Below are 23,015 nucleotides of genomic sequence, written 5' to 3' on the forward strand. Positions count from 1 at the left end.
CAAATTCGACCAGAGTAATAGTTGATTGTACGGTTTGAATTTAAAGTTTTACAAAAAGTTGGTGCAAGTTGGTGCTAACAATATAAAAGTCCTGACAAGATTACCAAAAAGACACTATAGAAGTCATAAAAGCATCATTTTACCCCTATTGTAACCTAAAACTCCTAGGTTCACCATTGTTATTCAAATCAACTGACCTTTTAAGTCTTGCATAGTGGGGACAGATGCTATGGCAGCATCATGGACTTTCGAGGCAAGAATATCTTCTTTCTTTCTTTTTTTTTTTTTTTTTTTTTTTTTTTTTTTTTTTTTCCCCAAGTCAATGAGTAAACCACTGAGAAAATTTCATGGAAATTCAAGTGTGGTTTCTGAGTATCCAAGCTCTTGTTTATTTCCAAAATCAAATATGCTAGCTAGATGCTAACTCTATAAAGTTTATAGATATTATAAAATAATTAGTTTTCTCAGCCTCAGATTCCATTACAGTAATCATATGTCCAACTTTAGTTGGCCAATTGATATTTTTGAGCACATAAGCACAATTTCAGTATAAACAGCATAACACCTTAGGATCATTGCCCCTATTCCTTGTTTTCCTCTAAGGCACTTAAAATGTTTGGATAACTGTAATATATCTAAATTATGCTTCCATAATTCTTCCTGGCTCCATTAGACAACTTTGCTGCTTAAGATACTCTAATTTTTATCCTCTCTAACCTTGACTGTAATTCAAGGATAAAACAACTGCGTTTCTAACAGTTATTTTTGCATGCCTGATGCAGTTGAAGTTGGTAAAAAATTATTCACTGGGAAAGTTGCATAGAAGCATTGGGACAGCTTGAAAATCTGGTAGGACTCGAATCTTCAACCTTACTTGCAAATCATGCTCCGCTAACTCTCACCCCTGCATTTTTTTTGGGTTATTACAACACCAAACCAAACAGGAACTTAGCAACAATGAACTAATGGCCCTGTCTAAATAGTATCATGGGACAACTTTCCTTCTTATCTTCCCTGCCTTTAATGTTTCTTTCAATTATCTGCATCTTTGCTGTTTAGCTTGCTTATATCTTCTAAACCCTTTCACTAAACTATCAGTCCTATTTAGGTCCCTTTGCTTATTCAACAGTTGGATATGCCATTTCATGTCTAATTACCCAAATGAGGTTTTGGCATAGTTTTTGCCATTCTAATAAAATTTTAATTTTACTTCAAATTGTTGGTTTTCGTTCAAAACTCCACAAGAGACTCACTTCCAAATATAGAAGCCGGGTTTTATTATCTCTAAATAATCAACTTGAATGTTGAAAAAATAAAAATGATCTTTTTCTAAAAGCCAGAGTGCTAGACAGTACGCATAGGAAGTAAAAAATGCATCGACACAAAAACTCCCTAATTTATTTATTTTTCCTTATTTTTATGGGTTTATAAACAAATTCCATCATCAATATAATAGATAAGAAAAGTAGACATACCACAAAAAGTTCGATACTATATATTGTAGGTATATATATATATATATATATGTATATTTGTGAAACTCTGTTACTTCTAATATACAAATAGAAGATACCATTGTTGATTGCTTTTCACAAACTTTTTCGTCTTTTTTTCATTAAAAGGTATTTAAGAAATTAAAGAACAAAATAATAATAATAATAATATGAGTAGCATGAATATGAACTAAAATTATCACTACCATTATTCATTCATGTCTTTGATTTTTCCATGATAAAAGTACTAAAACGTATTTCTACAAAAAGTCCAAGATAAAGGCAGTAAATTGATCATAAAAAACAGACTCCAATCTTTACTGATGACGCCCTCCAGTCCTCTGCAGTATGGTTCTATATTTCAACCACAGATAAAGGATCTTTTCAACGGCACCATCTACAAACGAAAAGTAGGCATAACTCCAAGATTTTCTCATTGCCATTACCAAATAAGGAACTAGAATTCCTGCAGCAAATCCCAATCCAACACTCAAGTAAAACCATTTGTCAATGAAGCTGTCACCATTGCTAGTTGCCTTGGGAGTAGTCCTTCCCTTATCTTGACCATCATCTTCATCATCAGGACATTTTACAGCAAGTGGAGCACCACAAAGGCCTTGGTTTCCACCATAACACGACGCTTCAAAAGTTATCATGTGATCTTTATAAGGGATCCTACCAGATAAGTCATTGTTTGACAAATTCAGATACCCCAGAAATGAGAGTGATTTCAAGCTTTCAGGAATAGCACCAGAGAATCTATTATTTGAGAGATCAAGCGATTCCAATACCTTCAACTTCGAAATGCTCTCGGGCACATGTCCACTTATATGGTTTCTGGACAAGTTCAGAGACACCAAGCCTAGCAATTTTGTTAACTCTTCTGGGAGATCACCACTCAAATTATTTTCCGAGACATCTAAGGCTACAACGAGGGAGAGGGACTTGCTGAACATCCGAGAGTGGTCTTTCATTGTCAGAACATAGCTTTCTTCATAATATGTGCCCATGTACTTCCCATAGACTAGATAATCTTGAATGTTTTGGACTTGTGACATGGCTTTGAAATCTCCAAAGCTAGCAGGAATGCTGCCGTTCAACTGATTATCTGCTAGGTCCAGGACTTGTAATGAACTTATAGTGGATAACACAGCTGGAAGCTCTCCGGAAAATGCATTGGATCTCAAGCTAAGAATCCTTAGACTTCCAAAACCATCTCCAATCCATGGTGGAATTCTGCCCGATAATCTGTTGCTTCCAAGATCCAGTGTCTCCAAACTCGATAAGTTCTGGAAAGATGATGGAAGCTCTCCTGAGAATTTGTTGTGACTTAGGTGCAAGGTTTGAAGCATACTTAGATGACCCAAGGAGGCAGGAATATTCCCAGATAAATTGTTTTTACTAAGGTCTAATACCTTCAGGAAAGAACAATTTGCAATGCTTAATGGAATAATTCCTGTTAAGCTGTTTTTGGAAAGATCAAGGACTTCAAGATTAGGATTGCTACCAATAGAAGCTGGGATTTCTCCACTTATGTGGTTGTCAGAAAGGGAGAGGAAAAGCAAGGAACCACTTATGTTATTCGGAATGTTACCAGAAAATTTATTTTTGGATAGATCAAGTAACTCAATGCTGCCATTTGGAATAGGAATGGACCCATTGAAGAGGTTGGAGCGAAAAGAAACCACTGCACGTGAAGTAAATTTTAATGGACTTGGTAGCTGACCTTCTAGTTGATTATGGGAAACATTCAATGTTGATATGGTAGAGGAAAGTTCCCAAAACCAGTAAGGTATGGAGCCAGAAAGGCTAGTATTTGAGATATCCAAATCTATGAGTTCTTTTTGTGACTTCAGCCAAGCAGGAAATGAAGGACCCAAATTGCACGAACCCATATAAAGATACCAGACTTGGAATGGGGGAGCCCAATTGGAACTGACATTAAAGGTAAAAGAGTTTGAAGACAAGTGTAGAAACATCAGCATATCATGCTTTAAAAAATGTGTTTCACTAATCATACCCGCCAAATGATTGGATGAAACATCCAAATATAACAACTTAGAAAGTTGTCCCAAACTTTCTGGTAGGGTCCCGTTTAGTTCATTGTTTCCTAGCCACAGTTGAGAAACATTTTCAAGTAATCCTAGAGAGTCTGGGATGGGACCATATACAGAGTTATTGGACAATTCAAGATGAACAAGATTCTCGAGCTGACCTAGCCATTCTGGCAATTTACCTACCAAGTGATTGTTTGACAATACCAACACTTGCAGACTAGGCAGGGGCCTCCTAGAAAGGCAACTTTCTGTTCCTTCAAGGAATTCAGGCAAAGTTCCGGTCAAGTTATTTCTTCCTATATCTAAAGAGACCAGGTTGCAAAGTTTTCCAATAGAGCTTGGAATCCCACCCTTAACATTATTGGCAAAAAGACTTAGGTGAGTGAGAAATGTCATGTTTCCAATCGAAGCTGGAAGTTCTCCATGTAGTTTATTGAAACTTAAATAGAGATCTTGCAGCTTCTCCCATCTTCCCCTAAAAAATTGATAGCAACTTGCTGTAAGATTGTAATTTTGGTCAAGATGCAAAAACTGCAAATTTGGCAGATCACTAAAACCAAGTGGGATTCTTCCAAACAACTTGTTGGCGGACATTTTTAAAGTTACAAGGCTGGAAATGTTGACAAACCAATCAGGTATTTTTGAATACATGTTGTTTGAACTAAGATCAAGATGAACAAGTGAAGTTAAGTTAACAAAGGTAAGAGGAGGAATCGGACCTGGTAAGTTACAGGAAGATAGATGCAACTCAGTTAATGTTGGGAGCTTGTTTAGTGTCCTAATCCAGTCTGATCCTAACATTGAAAGATTAACTTTGTTCATCACAAGATGCTTCAGAGAGACAAGACCTGTTACCCATTCAAGATTATGAACTTGTAAACTCAAAGACTCCACATCAAGATACTGCAACCTAGACAGGTTTCCAAATTTTTGAGGAACTGCGCCACTAAACCCAGCATGTGAGAGGTTTAAATATTGCAAATTTTTCAAATATCCAAAAAATTCAGGAATTGGGTTGCCATTGAATGTGTTAAAACTCAAGTCCAAATGTTTCAAGGACTCCAGTTTTGTCAGTGAAGGTGTAATTTCCCCACTGATGTTCAAGAATACATACCTGCCAGAAGAATATAAACCATTTGGATATGGATTATGAAGATCAACTGCAATAACAGCTCCACTACTGTTATCACAGCTTATTCCCGGCCATTCACAGCAGTTGCTTCCCTTCCACGATGAAAGTCGCTTTTCAGGGTCATTAAGACCATTTTTTAACTCAACAAGAGCTTCTCTGTCAGACTCTAAGCAACGCATCACCTGTGCATCACTGTAATGAACAAATTCTCTTATTAGAACGAAGAGAATCAGCAGCATCAATCGAAACATTATAACTGGTTCCATCAGTCAATCTTCCAAGCTACAACTGGAAGTCTCAAACCATGCATGAAATCTCAATATATATATATATAGATATATACTACTCTACCTTAAATTCCGTGAAGACGAAGATACTCTTAATTTCATTAAATAATAACAGAGGATAAGATTATTGCACGGTTTGAATTCAAAGCTATACAAAAGGTTGATGCCTGATAATATAAAATACTCAAAGCATCAATACCTTGTCCTTATAACAGAAATCCATTGGTACTGGGTCCTCCATTCCAGAATATGTTTCCTACCAAGTCATTGTGAAAACTACTGAGAAAATTTCATGAAAGTGCAAGTGTGCCTTCCAGCTCTGCCTGATATTGATGTATGATATTTTTATTATTATGTCTTTTGATTGCAGACAGGAATGTGATCGTCAGCTTCATTTTTTTAAAAATTTTTTTGCGAAATTTTCAACATAGCATTACTTTAATAATGAAATTTGGCATATAGTTGGAATTAATCTTTCAGCATTCCAAATTAACAAATGCTTATATCTTTCAACAGCTCTTCAAATTTTATTACCCAGAGTCCTGCAGCGTTGACTGATTCATGCAAAGTTTATCAACTTTAGTAAACTATATATACTCTAACATCTAGTCTTCCAAAGAACATGCATTGGTGGAATTTGAATGATAGCATAAAATAATTAGTTTTCTCAAATTCCATTATATATGGTAGTCATATGTCCAATTTAACAATATTATAAATGCATAACACCTAGGATTATTGCCTATTTCCCTCTTTCATTGAAGGTACCTAAAAGTTTGGATAAAACAAAAAAGGAATAAAAATAAAATGAAGAAGAAGCTGAAATCCTAAGAGTAATAGAAGCATTTGATCAGCTTGAAAATCTTCGAAAATCAATAGTGGATCACTGCAATTAAAGAAACTTTCTCTTATTGTAAAGAAGAGAATTGGTAATATTGTGTCCTTTATGTCCTTTGATGATCAAGAAAACTTTTATCTTGATTAAATAAGACCAGACAAAAAAATTGTGCATGAAAAGTTTAGTGCTATATAAAATTCTTAAAACCATCAGCAAAAGTAAGAGCCAATGAGAAAATTTCATGAAAATGCGAGCATGCCTTCCTGATATCGACGTAAGAGGATTTTTTTTTTTTTTTTTTTTGGTTATTATTAATTCTCTTTATTGCAGATAGAATGGTGGCCATCAGCTTCAAATTTTTTTATTTTTTTTACTCTAAAAAAAATTTAAAAAAAAAATTGGTGCAAAATTTTCCTTAGAGTTCTATTTTAATAATATCATGTTTGGCATATAGTTGGAATCAGGGGTGGGTACATGCTCCCCACCAAGGTTTTTCATCTTAGATGGCCGGCCCCTTTATAAAATTAATTTGTTTTTGTTGTTTCCAAATATTCTTTTAGGGTTTTTTTTTTTATGTGGTACTAAAGAGTTAATAATTATCCCTTTATGTGGTACTTGAGGATTTTAATTAACACTGTTAGAGTTTGTGACCCGAATTCTTGTTGACCCGACCCGAAAAGCTCGCGGTGCGACCCATTTAGTGAAACTAAATTTTAGAGAAAAAATTGGGGCTCTGTGGTGGAAGCGGAAGTCTCGGGTTTCTTCTGTACTATATATATATCTGTATTTTTGTTCGGCCGTCATTGGGGTTTTTAGGGTATCTCGAAATTTGGCTCACCTTGTACAAATCTTTCGATATTGAATTTGCTTCTCTCTGCCCGTGGTTTTTCCCGTCAAGGGTTTCCACGTAAACTGTGTGTTTGTTCTTCGCTTTCTTTGTTTCCGTTGCTATTTGTTTTTCTCCCAATTTCGTAACAAGTGGTATCAGAGCCGCGTCGATCTATTTGGGAATTTTTTCTTTTCTTTTTCTTTCGATCATGGCAACAAAGTTCGACATTGAGAAATTTGAGCGCAACATGAGTTTCTCCATGTGGCAAGTCAAGATGAAGGCGATTTTGACACAGAACGGTTTACACAAGGCGTTGGTTGGCAAGGAGCAGATGCCGTCTTCGTGGGATGCCGAAAAGAAAGCCGAGGTTGATGAGCGTGCCCTATCCACCATTCAGCTATGCTTGTCCAATGAAGTTTTGAGGGAGGTCCTTGATCAGAAGACAACAAAGGACTTATGGGACAAGTTGGAATCTTTGTACATCACAAAGAATCTCACAACGAAACTGATTGCGAAGCACCGTCTATACACCCTTTCTATGGTTGAAGGTACATCTATTAAAACACACATAGATGATTTTTCTACTATTTTGTTGGATCTGGCGAACATGGACATTAAATATGATGATGAAGATCAGGCCCTAATGCTACTGCGTTCCTTACCTCCATCGTATAAAAATTTTAGGGAGACTTTGATTTACAGTAATAAAACCCTAAAATTGGAGGATGTGAAAGCTTATTTATATTCTAAGGAGTTGTTTGATAAGGAGTTGACCAGCAGTTCGGATAACAATAATTTTGGGAGTTCCGGAGGAGAGGGTCTGATTGTTAGAGGTAGAACATCATCTAGAGATCAAAATAACAATGGTGGTAGTCGGCCAAGATCGAAGTCAAGGTTCAAAAACCTTATTTGTCACTACTGTAAGAAAAAGGGGCACATCAAAACTGAATGTCGTAAGCTTCAGAATAAAAATAATGAAAAGAGTAAGGAACATGCCGAAGCCAGTGTCGCACATGAGGAAATTGAAGATGGAGATGTTTATTCAGTGACTGAGGATAGTTCGGGCAAGCAGGGATGGATTTTGGATTCAGCCTATTCGTTTCACATCTGTCTCCATAGGGATTGGTTCACTTCTTATGTTCCGGTGGATAAAGGTGTTGTGCTGATGGGAGATGATCATCCTTGCTGTGTCATCGGCATTGGAACTGTAAGGGTGAAGATGCATGATGGAATTATCAGAACACTATCTGAGGTACGTCACGTTCCAGATATGTCTAAAAATTTAATTTCTTTATCTGCTTTGGACAAGTCTGGTTGTTCTTTTGCTGGTGGAGGTGGAGTTTTGAGGGTTCTGAAGGGTGCTTTGGTGGTGATGAAAGCTAGCCTGGTTGGTACATTATACAGGCTACAGGGTTCTGTGGTAATGGGGTCGGCTGCTGTTTCAGTGTCCATGTCAGATTCGGATGTTACTCGTTTGTGGCATATGAGATTGGGCCATATGAGTGAGAAAGGTTTGGCGATGTTGAGCAAACGGAGTTTGCTTGGTGATCGGAGTATCTCGAAGTTGGAGTTTTGTGAACATTGTGTGTTTGGGAAGCAGAAGAGAGTTAGCTTCAGTACTGGAATTCACAAAACCAAAGGTACTCTAGACTACATTCATTCAGATCTTTGGGGACCCGCACGTACTGCTTCTAAGGGTGGTGGCAGATATATGTTGACCTTCATTGATGATTTCTCCAGGAAGGTCTGGGTATATTTTTTGAAGCACAAGAATGACGTATTTGCTATCTTCAAGCAATGGAAAGCTTTGGTAGAGAAGCAGACAGAAAGAAGGGTGAAGCGCCTTCGTACAGATAATGGATTGGAGTTCTGTGATGGTGTTTTCAATGAGTTTTGTAGAAACGAAGGGATCGTTAGACATCTCACAGTTAGAGGAACTCTGCAGCAAAATGGTATGGCTGAGCGGATGAACAGAACTCTTATGGAGAAAGTCCGATGCATGCTGTCGAATTCTGGGTTAGCACAGGACTTTTGGGCAGAAGCAGCTGCTACAGCTTGCTACTTGGTGAATCGTTCTCCATCAGCAGCAATCGATTGCAAGACTCCTGAAGAGGTATGGTCTGGAAAACCTGCTAATTATCTAGATTTGAAGGTATTTGGATGCCCTGCCTATGTTCATGTTAATGATGGTAAGCTTGAGCCTAGATCGAAGAAGGGCATATTTCTTGGTTACCCGCAGGGTGTAAAAGGATATAGAGTTTGGCTTCCTGATCCAAAGTCATCTAAGGTTGTGATTAGCAGGGATGTTGTGTTTGATGAGATGGCAATGCTGCATCCAAAAAGGGAGCCCGTTGTTTCAGACAGTGTGCCAAAGCAGGTGGAGTTTAGGGTGGAGGAAGTAAGTACTTCACAGAATGGTTCAGTTTCAGGCCCATTTGAGACACCCACTCATGTGGAAGAAGAGAGAATTGAGGAGGTGCAGGAGCATTCGATTGCCAAGGATAGACCTCGCAGGGAGATCAAGAAGCCCTCTAGTTTAGCGGACTATGTCACTTTTGCTTGTGTTGCAGCACAGGAGATCGAGAGTCCCAGTGATCCTCGCAACTATTATGAAGCCATTTCATGTGAGGATTCTGCAAAGTGGTTAATTACTATGCAGGAAGAGGTGGAGTCGCTTCATAAGAACCACACTTGGGAGTTAGCATTACCTCCAGAGGGTAAGAAGATTGTGGGATGCAAGTGGGTCTACAAAAAGAAAGAAGGCATCCCTGGTGTTGAAGATTCGAGGTACAAAGCACATTTAGTAGCGAAGAGGTATTCGCAGGTACAGGGAGTTGATTTTAATGATATATTTTCCCCTGTCGTTAAACATACTTCTATTCGTGCTTTGTTAGCGCTAGTTGCTATGCATGATTTAGAGTTGGAGCAACTAGATGTGAAGACCGCTTTCTTGCATGGTGAGCTTGAGGAGATAATTTATATGCAGCAACCCGAAGGTTTCGAGGTTGAAGGAAAAGAGGATCATGTGTGTTTGTTGAAAAGGTCCTTGTATGGTTTGAAGCAATCCCCTCGTCAGTGGTACAAGCGGTTTGATGGGTTTATGTTTAGCCATGGCTATTCTAGAAGCCAATATGATAGCTGTGTGTATTTTAGGAAGTTGGAAGATGGCTCATTTATCTATTTGTTGCTTTATGTTGATGATATGCTGATAGTGGCCAAGAAGAAATCCGATATCAACAGATTGAAAGCAGAATTGAGTGGTGAATTTGAGATGAAAGATTTGGGAGCGGCAAAGAAGATTCTTGGTATGGAGATTGAGAGAGATAGATCTGCAGGTAAACTTTTCTTGACTCAAATATCTTTTGTTGAGAAATTTCTGGAGCGTTTTGGAATGAAGAACGCTAAACCTGTAAGTACTCCATTAGCTACTCATTTTAGATTGTCTGCTGATATGTCACCACAGTCGGATAGAGATATTGAGTATATGTCACATGTTCCTTATTCTAGTGCTGTTGGTAGTTTGATGTATGCTATGGTGTGTACCCGTCCTGACATTGCACATGCTGTTAGTGTTGTGAGCCGGTATATGGCTAATCCTGGCAAACAACACTGGCAAGCTGTCAAGTGGATTCTAAGGTACTTGAGAGGCACTACTAACACTTGTTTAGAGTTTGGTGGAAGTAAGGAGGGTGTACGTGGATATGTTGATGCAGATTTTGCTGGGGACCTTGATAGAAGGAGGTCCACTACTGGTTATGTATTTACTCTTGGAGATACTTCTATCAGTTGGAAGTCTGTTTTGCAAGCAACAGTTGCACTATCAACTACAGAAGCTGAATATATGGCTATAGCTGAAGCGGTGAAAGAAGCTATTTGGTTAAGGGCGTTGATAGGTGAGTTGAGCTCTGAGCAGGAGAGTACGGTCATCAATTGTGATAGTCAGAGTGCTATCTATCTCACTAAGGATCAGATGTTTCATGAGAGGACAAAACATATAGATGTTCGGTATCATTTTGTACGTGGTGTTATTGCTCGTGGAGATATTGTTGTCAGTAAGGTGAGTACTCATGATAATCCTGCTGACATGATGACCAAGGCACTTCCAGTAGCCAAGTTTGAGCATTGCTTGGACTTGGTTGGTGTTGTTGAGCTTTGCCTTTAGGGGCTTTTGTGGAAGAGGATGGCAACTTTTATCGAAGATTGGAGTTTTGTATGTTTTTCATTCCTTATATGGAATTCGTGTCAAGGTGGAGATTGTTAGAGTTTGTGACCCGAATTCTTGTTGACCCGACCCGAAAAGCTCGCGGTGCGACCCATTTAGTGAAACTAAATTTTAGAGAAAAAATTGGGGCTCTGTGGTGGAAGCGGAAGTCTCGGGCCGATAGGCCCGAGACCGTAGCCCACCACTGAGCCCGATGGGGGTGCGGGGGCAGCGCCCCCGCGGTATGGACCTGTTCAATTTTAGGGTTTCTTCTGTACTATATATATATCTGTATTTTTGTTCGGCCGTCATTGGGGTTTGTAGGGTATCTCGAAATTTGGCTCACCTTGTACAAATCTTTCGATATTGAATTTGCTTCTCTCTGCCCGTGGTTTTTCCCGTCAAGGGTTTCCACGTAAACTGTGTGTTTGTTCTTCGCTTTCTTTGTTTCCGTTGCTATTTGTTTTTCTCCCAATTTCGTAACAAACACGCTATTGGCTGCCGGCAAAGAGCTGAGCGATCGCGTAGTACAACTGGTGGTGGACCATGACAGGATGCTGGCTCGGCCTTTCCACTTAGTGCGTCGGCAACTTGAAATATTATGTCCTGAGTCCAATATCGATTACCATATGCAAACTTTATCAAGTTGAGTAAACTATACAAATTACCCCTTTAATCTTTGCAAAGAATATGCATTTGGTGGAATCTAAATGATTGTATAAAATAATTAGTTTTCTTACCTTTCATATGGTAACATTTATGATTTTGGTTTTCTGTTTTTAATTTTTTCTTTAAGCTAGCTTTTGTCCAAGATGTATGTATAATTGACATATGCTTTTAAGTGTCAATGATAGTTAGGTTTCTCACCTAGCTACAAACTTAATTACTAAAATTAAATGAATAAATAAATAAAAACCCATTAGTTTCAAACTGTCTATAAAATGATACCCATTTTGAGAAAGGTTTTTCATTTTGCTATTATAAGTTGCTATCATGATAGCCTTTTATCATTCATGTATGCTTAATCTTTCGAAAAAAGAAAAGGAGGAAGAAAGAAACATAAACGTAAAACGAGCTCTTAGACTATATAACAGCATAACACCTAGGATTATTGCCCCTAATTCTTGTTTTCCTCTTTCATTTTGAGGCAGTATTTTAGATGTTTGGAAGACTGATGTAACTATACATGTTTCCATGAACATAAATCTGCAAGTATTTCAAGGACAAATTTTCTATTTAAATTTCTCTCATTTTATCCTCTTTAACTCTACTGAAAATTCTCATCAAGTAATTCAAGGACCAAAAAGCTGCAATATTCCAAACACTTATTTAGCATGCATGATATTGCTGAGGGTCAGCTTGAATGTCTGGTAGGACTCTTTCTCCGTTATTATAACAGCTAACCAATAAGGCTCTTAGCAGCAATGAACTAACGACCATGTCCAAATACTATGGGACAAGTCTCCTTTCTTGTCTTATCTTTTTTGAATGTTTCGTTCAATTTTCCACAACTTTGTTGGCAATAATGTCTTCTTATGTGGAAACTACTTAGGAAATTTCATGAAAAATGCATGTTTGCCTTCCTGATATTGATATACCGATTCTTTATTCTTATCTCTTTTTATTGGAAACAAGAATGGTGATCAGCAGCTTCCTTTGTCGCAAAATTTTTCCACAAAGTACTATATTAATAATGACATTTAGCATATAGATTGAATTAATATTACAGAAGTCCCAGTCAATTAATGTTTTATATTCAACAGGTCTTCAAATTTTATAATTTCCAGACTCCAACATTGACTCCTTCAAACATGCATTAATGGAAACTAAATGATAGTATAAAATAATTAATTTTTTTTTAGACTCCACCATTCAGGTCATATGTCAAATTTTAATGGGTCAAAAATATTGTTGATATCAGAATGGAAGATATAAAGCACAAAAACAATTCTGACAAAGCATACCAGCATAACACCTAGGGCAATTGTCCTCTCTAATCCTTGTTTTCCTCTTTCATATTTTGTGACAATTTAGTTTGGAACACTTTAAATGTAACTACAAAATGCTTCCATGGACATTGATGCATATTTTACCAGAAATTCATCAATTAGAAACATATGAGATCTCTTGATTGTTCAGATTTGTTCCTGGTTTGTTAGGTAAACTTTGCTGCTCATAAAATACTCTGATTCATCCTCTCTAACCTTGAATGTATTTGAAGGACCAAAAAGCTGCGTTCCTAACAGTTATTTACCATGCCTCTTATATAGTTGAAGTTGGGAGAAAAAAATCATTCAGTTGGGTCAGCTTGCACCATGGTCTCATTACTTGGTTACTGAACAGCTAACCAATCAGGCACTTAGCAGCAATGAACTAATGGCCTTGTCCAAATAGCATGGGGCAATTTTCCTCTTGTATTCACTATCTTGTGTTTCTTTCAATTATCTGCAACTTTGTTGGCTTGCTTTCATCTTCCAAACCTTTCACTTAAATATGGGTAGGCATATTCCAAGTGGAATATGACATTTCATATTTGAGACCGAACTGCGGCTTAGGGACACTTTTTGCCAATCTCATACAGTTTTGATCTTGCTTCAATATATATTTTCTTTTGCTAATGATGATTAGCTGTTCCTCCATTTTAATTTATTGGTTTTGGCTCAAAACATTCCAATTAGGACACGTTCCACTTCCAAGTATAGAAACTGAGTTCTTATTATCTCTCCAAATAATAAACTTAAACTTGCCTGTTTAAAAGTAAAAGTACTAATATTTGAAAGGAGCCGGACATTGTACATAGGAAATAAAACAAAAAAAAAAAAAAACAACAAAAAAAAAAAAGCAATCTACACAAAAACTCCCTAATTTATTTTTTCTTTATTTCTATGGGTTTATAAAGAGATTCCATTGTATAGATAAAATACTATATTATACATACGAACCCAAATACTCCGTTACTTCTAATTAATATATAAGTGAAGAAAAGGCTAATATCATGGATGATGCTTTCCAAAAACTTTTTCTTTATTTTTTATTTTTTTTTTATTTTTTGATGAATTCTTTTTCTTCCTTTTTATTAGGGTATCTGTCGACGGGAAAAAAAAGGATCCAAGAGGTATGAACTTAAAAGAAGCATTTTGACAGTTTTTCATTCACGTCTTTGATTTCCACATGATAGAACTTAAAACTTTTCTAATGTAATTCTACCAAAAAAAAAAAGAAGAAAAAAAACAAAAATTTACATGATAAAGGCGACAAATTGAAGAAGAACAGACTATCTTTGCTAATGACGCCCTCTATTCCTCTGCAGTATGGTTCTATATTTCAACCATATATATAGTATCCTTTCAACAGCAACATCCACAAAAGTGAAATAGGCATCACCCCAAGATCTTATCATTGCCATTACTAGATACGGAACAAGAATTCCAGCAGCAAATCCCAATCCAATACTCAAGTAAAACCATTTGTCAATGAGGGTGTCACCATTAGTATTATCCTTGGGAATAACTAATCCATTACCAGGATCATCATCATCATCTTCATCACCAGGACATTTTACAGCAAGTGGAGCACCACAAAGGCGTTGGTTTCCACCATAAGAGGACGCTTCAAAAGTTGTCATGTGATCTTTATATGGAATCTTACCAGACAAGTCATTGTTTGACAAATTCAGATACCCCAGAAATGAGAGTGATTTCAAGCTTTCAGGAATAGCACCAGAGAATCTATTATTTGAGAGATCAAGCGATTCCAATTCCTTCAACTTCGAAATGCTCCCCGGGCACATGTCCACTTATATGGTTTCTGGACAAGTTCAGAAACACTAAGCCCAACAAATTTGTTAGCTCTCTTGGAAGATCACCAGACAAATTATTTCCGGAGAGGTCTAAGACTACAACAAGGGAGAGGGTCTTGCTGAACGTCAGAGACAGGTCTTTAGTAGTAAGAACCAGGTTTTCTTCATAGTAGATGCCCAAGTACTTTGCATAAAAAAGATGATGGTAAATGTTTTGTACTTGTGACATAGCTTTGAAATCTCCAAAGCTAGCTGGAATACTCCCATTCAACAGATTTTCTGCCAGGTCCAGGACTTGTAATGAACTTAAATTCGATAGCCCTGATGGAAGTTCTCCGGAAAATGCATTGGCCTTCAAGCTAAGAATCCTTAGACTTTCGAAACCTTCTCCAAACCATTGGGGAATTCTACCTGTTAATCTGTTGTTCCCAAGATCCATTGTCTCCAAACTCGATAACTTTTGGAAAGATGATGGGATCTCTCCTGATAACTTGTTGTCGCTTAGGTGCAATGTTTGGAGCATACTTAGTTCACCCAAGGAGGCAGGAATTTTGCCAAATAAATTGTTCTTGCTAAGGTCTAATACCTTCAGGAAAGAACAATTCCCAATGCTTGGTGGAATAACTCCTGTTAAGTTGTTGTTGGAGAGATCAATGACTTGAATATCAGGATTGTTGCCTATAGAAGCTGGAATTCCTCCACTTATCTGGTTGTGAGAGATGGAGAGGATTAGCAAGGAACCACTTATGTTCTCTGGAATATTACCAGAAAATTGATTTTTGGATAAATCAAGTAGCTCGATGTTGCCACTTGGATTAGGAATGGACCCACTGAAGAGGTTTGAGCCAAAATAAACCACTGCACCCGGAGCTAAGTTTAATGGACTTGGTAGCTCACCTTCTAGTTGATTATAGGAAACATTCAACAGTGATAAGGTAGAGGAAAGTTCCCAAAACCAATTGGGTATGGAGCCAGAAATGCTAGCATTTGATATATCCAAATCTATGAGTTCTTTTTGTGACTTAAGCCAAGCTGGAAATGAATGGCCCAAATGGCATGAACTCATATATAAATACCAGACTTGGAATGGAGGAACCGAACTGACATTCAAGGTGAAAGAGTTTGAAGATAGTTCCAAGAATCCTAGCTTATCTTGCTTTAAAAAATGCTTTTCAGTGACCATACCCGTCAAACGATTTGAAGAAACATCAAGAAAAGTCAAATTAGAAAGTTGCCCCAAACTTTCTGGTAGAGTCCCATTTAGTTCATTATTTCCTAGCCACAGTTGTGAAAGATTTTGCAGTAATTCTAGGGAATATGGGATGGGACCATATAGAGAGTTATTGGACAAATCAAGACGAACAAGACTCTCGAGCTGACTTAGCCATTCTGGTAACCTACCAACCAAGTGATTGTTTGACAATACCAAGTCCTGAAGACTAGGCAGAGGCCTCCTAGAAAGGCAACTTTCTGTTCCTTCAAGGAATTCAGGCAAAGTTCCGGTCAAGTTATTATTTCCTATATCTAAAGAGACCAGGTTACAAAGGTTTCCAATAGAGCTTGGAATCCCACCCTTAATATTATTGGAAAAAAGATTTAAGTGAGTGAGAAATCTCATGTTCCCAATGGAAGCAGGAAGTTTCCCATGTAGTTTATTGAAACCAAAATTGAGAACTTCTATCTTCTCCCATCTTCCCCTAAATAATTGATAGCAACTTGCAGTGAGATTGGCATTATCATTAAGAGATAAAAACTGCAAATTTGGCAGGTCACTAAACCGAGTGGAATTCTTCCAAAAAAGCTATTATGGCCTAAATCCAAAGTAATGAGGCTGCTAATATTGACAAGCCAAACAGGTATTTTAGAATGGAAGTCATTAGATCTAAGATTTAGGACAACAAGCGAAGTTAAGTTTACAATGGTAAGAGTTGGAATGGAACCAGATAAGCTACAAGAAGATAGATGCAACTCAGTTAAGGATGGGAGCTTATTTAGTTTCCTAACCCAGTCTGATCCTACCATTGAAAGATTAACTTCATTCATCCCTAGATGCTTTAGAGAGACTAGGCCTGTTACCCAATCAAAATTATCAACAAGTAAACTCAAAGACTCGACATCAAGATACTGCAAGCTAGAGAGGTTTCCTAAATTTGGAGGAATTGCACCACTAAACCCAGCATGTGAGAGGTTTAGATACTGCAAATTTTCCAAAGATCCAAAAAATTCAGGAATTGGGTTGCCATTGAATGTGTTGAAACTCAAGTCCAAATGTCTCAAGGACTTCAGTTTTGTCAGTGAAGGTGTAATTTCCCCACTAAGGTTCCAGAGACCATACCTATTAGAATCAAAACCTTGTGGATATGGATTATGGAGATCAACTGCAATGACAGCTCCAGTGATGTTTTCACAGCTTATACCCCGCCATTGACAGCAGTTGCTTCCCTTCCATGATAAAAGCCGGTTTTCAGGGTCATTAAAACCATTCTTCAATGCAAGAAGAGCTTCTCTATCAGTCTTTGAGCAATCCATCAACTGTGCATCACTGTACTGAACAAGTTCTCTTATTATAAAGAAAAGAATGAGTAACATTTTCTGAAACATTTTTACTTTTTCCATCAACTTAATATTTTCAATCTACTTTATGCCTGAAACAATGCATGAAGCCTCATTATATACTAACCTAATCTACCTTTATTTCCTTGATGACCTAGAAAACTGAAACCTTAAAACTACTATGTTCTCCACCATTATATGCCAATCAACTACTTTCAGCCTTACATGGTGGGGACAGATACCCTTGGTCCACACATTATTGACTGTCGAGTCTCTTTCCCAAGTCAGTGAGGAAGCCATTGAGAAATTTTCATGAAAATGCAAGTGTGCCTTCCAGATGTCAATACTAGAGTTCTTCATTCTCAAATCTCTCTATTGCAGAATAGAATGATGATCATCATCAGCTTTATTTTCATGAAAATGCAATTGTGCCTTCCAGATGTCAATACAAGAGTTCTTCATTCTTTAATCAGCTTTATTTTCATGAAAATGCAAGTGTGCCTTCCAGATGTCAATACAAGAGTTCTTCATTCTTAAACCTCTCTATTGCAGAATAGAATGATGATCATCATCAGCTTTATTTTTCTGTTCTTTTTCAATTTTGTTGCAATTTTTTTCCACAAAGTATTCGTTTAATAATGGCACTTTGGCATATAGTTTGAATGATTTCGCTGTCCCAATGAATTTAATACTTTAATTTCAACAAGCTCTTCGAATTTTATGTACGGAGTCAAATACCGACGACCACTCCCACATGCAAAGTTAATCAACTTTACTAATCAGACCTTCAATCTTCAAGTATGAACTGGTTAAATCTAAACAATGGTATAAAATAATTAGTTTTCTACTCCAGTTTGATAACAATTTCATTTTTTATTTTTTGTTTTTATTATTTTTTTATAAATTATATGTAATTTGCTTACTTTAATAGTTTATTAATATTAATTGATGATAGTTAAATATATGTATTGATTATAAATGTAAAGGTTGAAAAGAAACATATATAGAAAATGAAATAAAACTTAAAATTGTATTATATTTTTTTTTTCCTTCTTTAACATTTATAATTAATTGACATATTTCTAAATTCTAACTACCATCAACTAATATTAATAAACCACTAAAATAAGTAAATTATATACAATTTACAAAAAAAAAAAATAAATAATAAAATAAAATAAAAAAACAAAAACAAAAAATAAAAATGAAATTGGTTATGAAACGCGCCTTAGATTCCACTATCCGGGTTATGTTTCCAATTTTAATTTTGTCATTGAAAGCACAATTCTATAAAAGTATAACAGCATAACACCTAGAATTAGTACCCTTTAAACCTTGTTTTTGTTTCTCATTTTGTTGCACTTTTAAATGTTTGGAAGACTCATGCAACTAATGTTGTGGTTCTCTGACCACTTTAGAGAAGAAATATGAGAAGAAAAATAAAAAGAATTCTATTAATCTCTTAAAAATAGAATACAAAAATAAAAACTTCTCTCATGGAGGATTCTCACGTGGAACCTCTCTCTGCACTCTCCAATTCTCTCTGGAATTGCTCACTCTTCTCTCAAGCTCTCTCTGGAACTTAAACACTCTCTCTCTCGGAGTTTTCTCTCAATATTCCTCACTTGGGATAATATTGAGCTTGCTCACTTGGCTTGTATTGTATGCAACGGGATAGAGCCTATTTATAGGCTTACAACAGCCTCTGCAGAGCCCACAATTGTTGAACAATCCATTTTCGGTGCAGTGGTGTCAAAAATGGTGGCTGTCCAAAATGGTGGCTGTGGTTGGTGCGGCTGTGGTTGGTGCGGCTGGACTTCACAATTCTCCCCCTCCAGCCGCATTTAAAACTAATGGTCATCTGCCATCTATTCCAGCTATGTCTCTGCATAGCTTCAGCTTCTCTTGAGCAACAACTTTTGTTAGAATATCTGCTGGATTCTCTTTTGTGTGAATCTTCATCAGTTTCAGCAACTGTTGATCTATTACTTCACGTATCCAATGATAGTGGATGTCAATGTGCTTTGTACGGGAATGATACATTGAGTTTTCAAATCCATGGCACTTTGGTTATCACAATGTATCTTGTAGTCTTCTTGCTTGATGCCCAATTATGTGAGAAAATGCTTTAACCACAACATTTCCTTACCCGCTTCCGCTGCGGCAATGTACTCTGCTTCAGTAGTGGATAAAGCAACACACTTCTGCAATCTTGACTACCATGACACAGCTCCCCCTGCAAAAGTGTAGAGATAACCTGATGTAGACTTTCTATTATCAGGGTCTCCGGCCATATCTGCATCTGTATAGCCTTCTAAGATTGGATCACCTCCCCCGTAGCACAAGCACAGCTTCGATGTACCTTTAAGATACCTGAGAATCCATTTGACTGCTTCCCAGTGTTTCTTTCCAGGATTTGAAAGAAATCTGCTCACAACACCTACTGCATGAGCAATGTCTGGTCTGGTACACACCATTGCATACATCAGACTTCCTACCGCTGAAGAATATGGTACTGAGGCCATCTCCTCTATCTCTTCTTTGGATGAGGGGCACAATCTCTTACTCAACTTGAAATGATTTGCAAGTGGAATGCTGACCGGTTTGGCTTTATCCATGTTGAATCTCTTTATCACCCGTTCAACATACTTCTCTTGAGATAGCCATAACCTTCTATTCTTCCTGTCTCGGATTATTTGCATTCCCAAAATTTGTTGAGCTGGTCCTAAGTCTTTCATATCAAAGGACTTAGATAATTCTTTCTTCAGCTGACTAATCTTCATTGCATCTTGTCCAACGATCAACATGTCGTCCACATATAACAAAAGTGCAATGAAGTTTCCACCTGAAAATTTTTGAATATAAACACACTGGTCTGCTGCAGTTCTTTTATAACCTTGACTCACCATAAACGAGTCAAACTTCTTATACCATTGTCTTGGTGCTTGCTTGAGGCCATACAAGCTCTTCTTTAGCTTGCATACGAGGTTTTCTTTCCCTGAAACCTCAAATCCTTCTGGCTGCTCCATGTAGATTTCTTCATGTAAATCACCATGAAGAAATGCTGTCTTCACATCCATCTGTTCAAGCTCTAGGTTTAGACTTGCTACTAAACCAAAAATGACTCGAATTGAAGTCATTTTTACCACTGGTGAAAAAATCTCATCAAAGTCAATTCCTTTCTTCTGAAGAAATCCTTTGACAACCAATCGGGCTTTGTGTTTCACCACCTTTCCGCTGCCATCTTTCTTGAGCTTGAACACCCATTTATTCTTTAGTGCCTTATTTCCTGTTGGAAGCTCAACCAACTCATAAGTATGATTTTTCTGCAAGGATTCCATCTCATCTTGCATTGCTTGCAGCCACTTTTCCTTCTCTTGATGAGAAATAGCTTCCTGGAAACTCTCTGGCTCCCCCTCTTCAGTAAGAAGAATATACTCAGATTCTGGAAATCTCTTTGATGGAATTCGGTCTCGCTCAGATCTCCGAACTTGTAAACCACTGGTTTAAGGAGGTGTACCATCATCTAACCGCTGTGATGGCCCTGCAGCTGCTTGAGAGGATTGAGTCTCCCCCTACTCAATATCCCCTTCTTCCTCCTGGTCTGCTTCTGGTATATCTTCATGCACCTCATTATCTTCTGTGGCTATTTGTGCTGGTGCTGGATTAGGACAAAAATTCTCGGCACTAGAACTACAATTAGGAGACATTCTGGACTTTTCAATGTCTTCCATTTTCTGGTTTTCATGGAATACTACATCCCTTCTTCTAATAACCTTCTTTGTTTTCGGGTCCCATAACCTGTATCCGAATTCTTCATCTCCATATCCTATAAAGATGCATGGAGTAGATCTTGCATCGAGCTTCTGTCTGAGCTCCTTGGATACATGTACATAAGCTAAACAATCAAACACTCTTAAATGAGAGTAGGAGGGAATCTTACCCGACCACATTTTCTCCGGAATTTCAAAATTCAACGGTACTGACGGTGATCTGTTGATTAAATAGCAGGCGGCACGAACAGCTTCTCCCCAGAATGGCTTTGGCACCTTAGCCATACTGATCATACTTCTGACCTTTTCCATAATGGTTCGATTCATTCTTTCGGCTATTCCATTATGTTGTGGGGTGCGAGGGACCATCTTCTCATGTCGAATGCCGTGTCTTCTGCAGTAGGCATCGAACTCCTTGGAAGTATACTCGCCTCCATTATCTGAGCGGAGACATTTCAGCTTCTTTCTTGTTTCACGCTCTACCATGGTATGAAACAGTTTGAAGTAATCCAATACCTGGTCCTTTGTCTTCAAGAAATATACCCACACCTTCCGTGAAGCATCATCAATGAAGGTTAGGAAATACTTGTTGCCACCTAATGATTCCACCTCCATGGGACCACAAATATCAAAGTGCACCAGACTAAGCAACTCTGATCTTCTCGATGCAGAGGAACTGAAGGAGACTCTATGTTGCTTACCAAATAAGTAGTGACTACAAGGATCTAGTGCAGCATCCTTGCAAACAGTGATAAGCTTTTTCCTTGCCAAAGTGGACAATCCTTTTTCACTCATGTGACCGAGTCTCTGGTGCCACAGATTTTGAGACGCCTCTCCTTCTGCAATATTGAGGCTATCTGCACATATCTTCACATGAGTCTTGTACAACGTTCCACAAATATGTCCTCGGGCGACAACTATGGCACCTTTCGTCATTTTCCATGTGCCTTTGCTGAAGTAGTTGTCATAGCCTTGCTTGTCTAAGGCTGCTCCCGAAAGTAGATTAAGCCGAAGGTCTGGAACATGACGGACATCCTTCAAAGTGATTGTACAACCAGTATTCGTTTTTACCTGAATATCACCAGTTCCCATAATCTTTGCGAAACTGGAATTTCCCATCTTTACCGTACCAAGTCTCCTGCTTTGTACGTTTTGAAGAAATCTCTGTGTGGAGTGACATGGTAGGATGCTGCAGTATCGACTACCCACTCAACATCTTGGGTTGATATATGAAGGCATGTCTCTTCTTCGGTGGAGCAGAGCGCCACTTCTCCTGTACAAGTGACTAGTGTCTCTCCATCCTTCTTCGGCTGATTACCTTGGAGTCTCTGCTCTCTCAACAACTTTCTGCAGTTCTTCTTCATGTGACCCTCCAGGCCACAATGATAGCACTTATACGATGATTTTCTGCCGTCTGTAGATCTGCCTCTCCCCCTATCTCGACTACCTCTTTGCTGTCTTCCTCTCTCTGTGACGAGGGCATGTGACTGATCCATGCCAATGTCCTTTCTCCTGGCCTCTTCATTAAATAGGGCATCCTTAACCATAGACATAGTAAGTTTGCCATTCGGGGCTGAATTGCCTAGAGAGACTACCAATGTCTCCCAACTGTCTGGAAGAGAGCTTAGAAGTAGGAGGTAGGGGTGGGCTCGGTTCGGTTCGGTTCGGTTTTGTGATCTTTTTTAAACCGAACCGACCGGTTCGGTTTGGGTTGGGTACAAAACCGAACCGAACCGACCGTTACATTCAACCCGAACCGAACCGAACCGAATAAATATTTTTCGGTTTGGGTTGGGTTCACGGGTTGGGCTGGGTTGGGCTTTCTGATGGGCTTCGGCCCAAATTTTTTTATTTTTGGTTTAGGTCGGTTTGGGCCTTATGATGAGCTTCACTTTCAGCCCAATTTTTTGTATTTTTGGTTTGGGCCAGTTTGGACCTCATGCATATTTCATGACTAAACCTTCACCTTTGGATTATTATGGGTCGGTTCGGTTTGGGTTGGGTAAATTTTCTACCCACCCGTAACCCGAACCGAAAACCACGGGTTCAATAC

At 38.0% G+C, this 23,015-nt stretch overlaps 1 protein-coding gene and 1 pseudogene across 1 annotated transcript; both read right to left on the minus strand.

Moving 5' to 3' along the window:
• Positions 1 to 1,810: 1,810 nt before the first annotated feature.
• Positions 1,811 to 4,965, minus strand: LOC107417694 (receptor-like protein EIX1). The gene has a single exon (XM_048474597.2). The coding sequence runs from the start codon at positions 4,946 to 4,948 to the stop codon at positions 1,811 to 1,813; it is 3,138 nt and encodes a 1,045-aa protein (XP_048330554.1). The 5' UTR covers positions 4,949 to 4,965.
• An 8,727-nt stretch (positions 4,966 to 13,692) lies between these two features.
• Positions 13,693 to 17,237, minus strand: LOC132800557 (receptor-like protein EIX2; annotated as a pseudogene).
• Between the last annotated feature and the right edge of the window lie 5,778 nt (positions 17,238 to 23,015).

The sequence above is a fragment of the Ziziphus jujuba genome, chromosome 2 (assembly GCF_031755915.1).
Source record: "Ziziphus jujuba cultivar Dongzao chromosome 2, ASM3175591v1".
NCBI lineage: Eukaryota > Viridiplantae > Streptophyta > Magnoliopsida > Rosales > Rhamnaceae > Ziziphus > Ziziphus jujuba.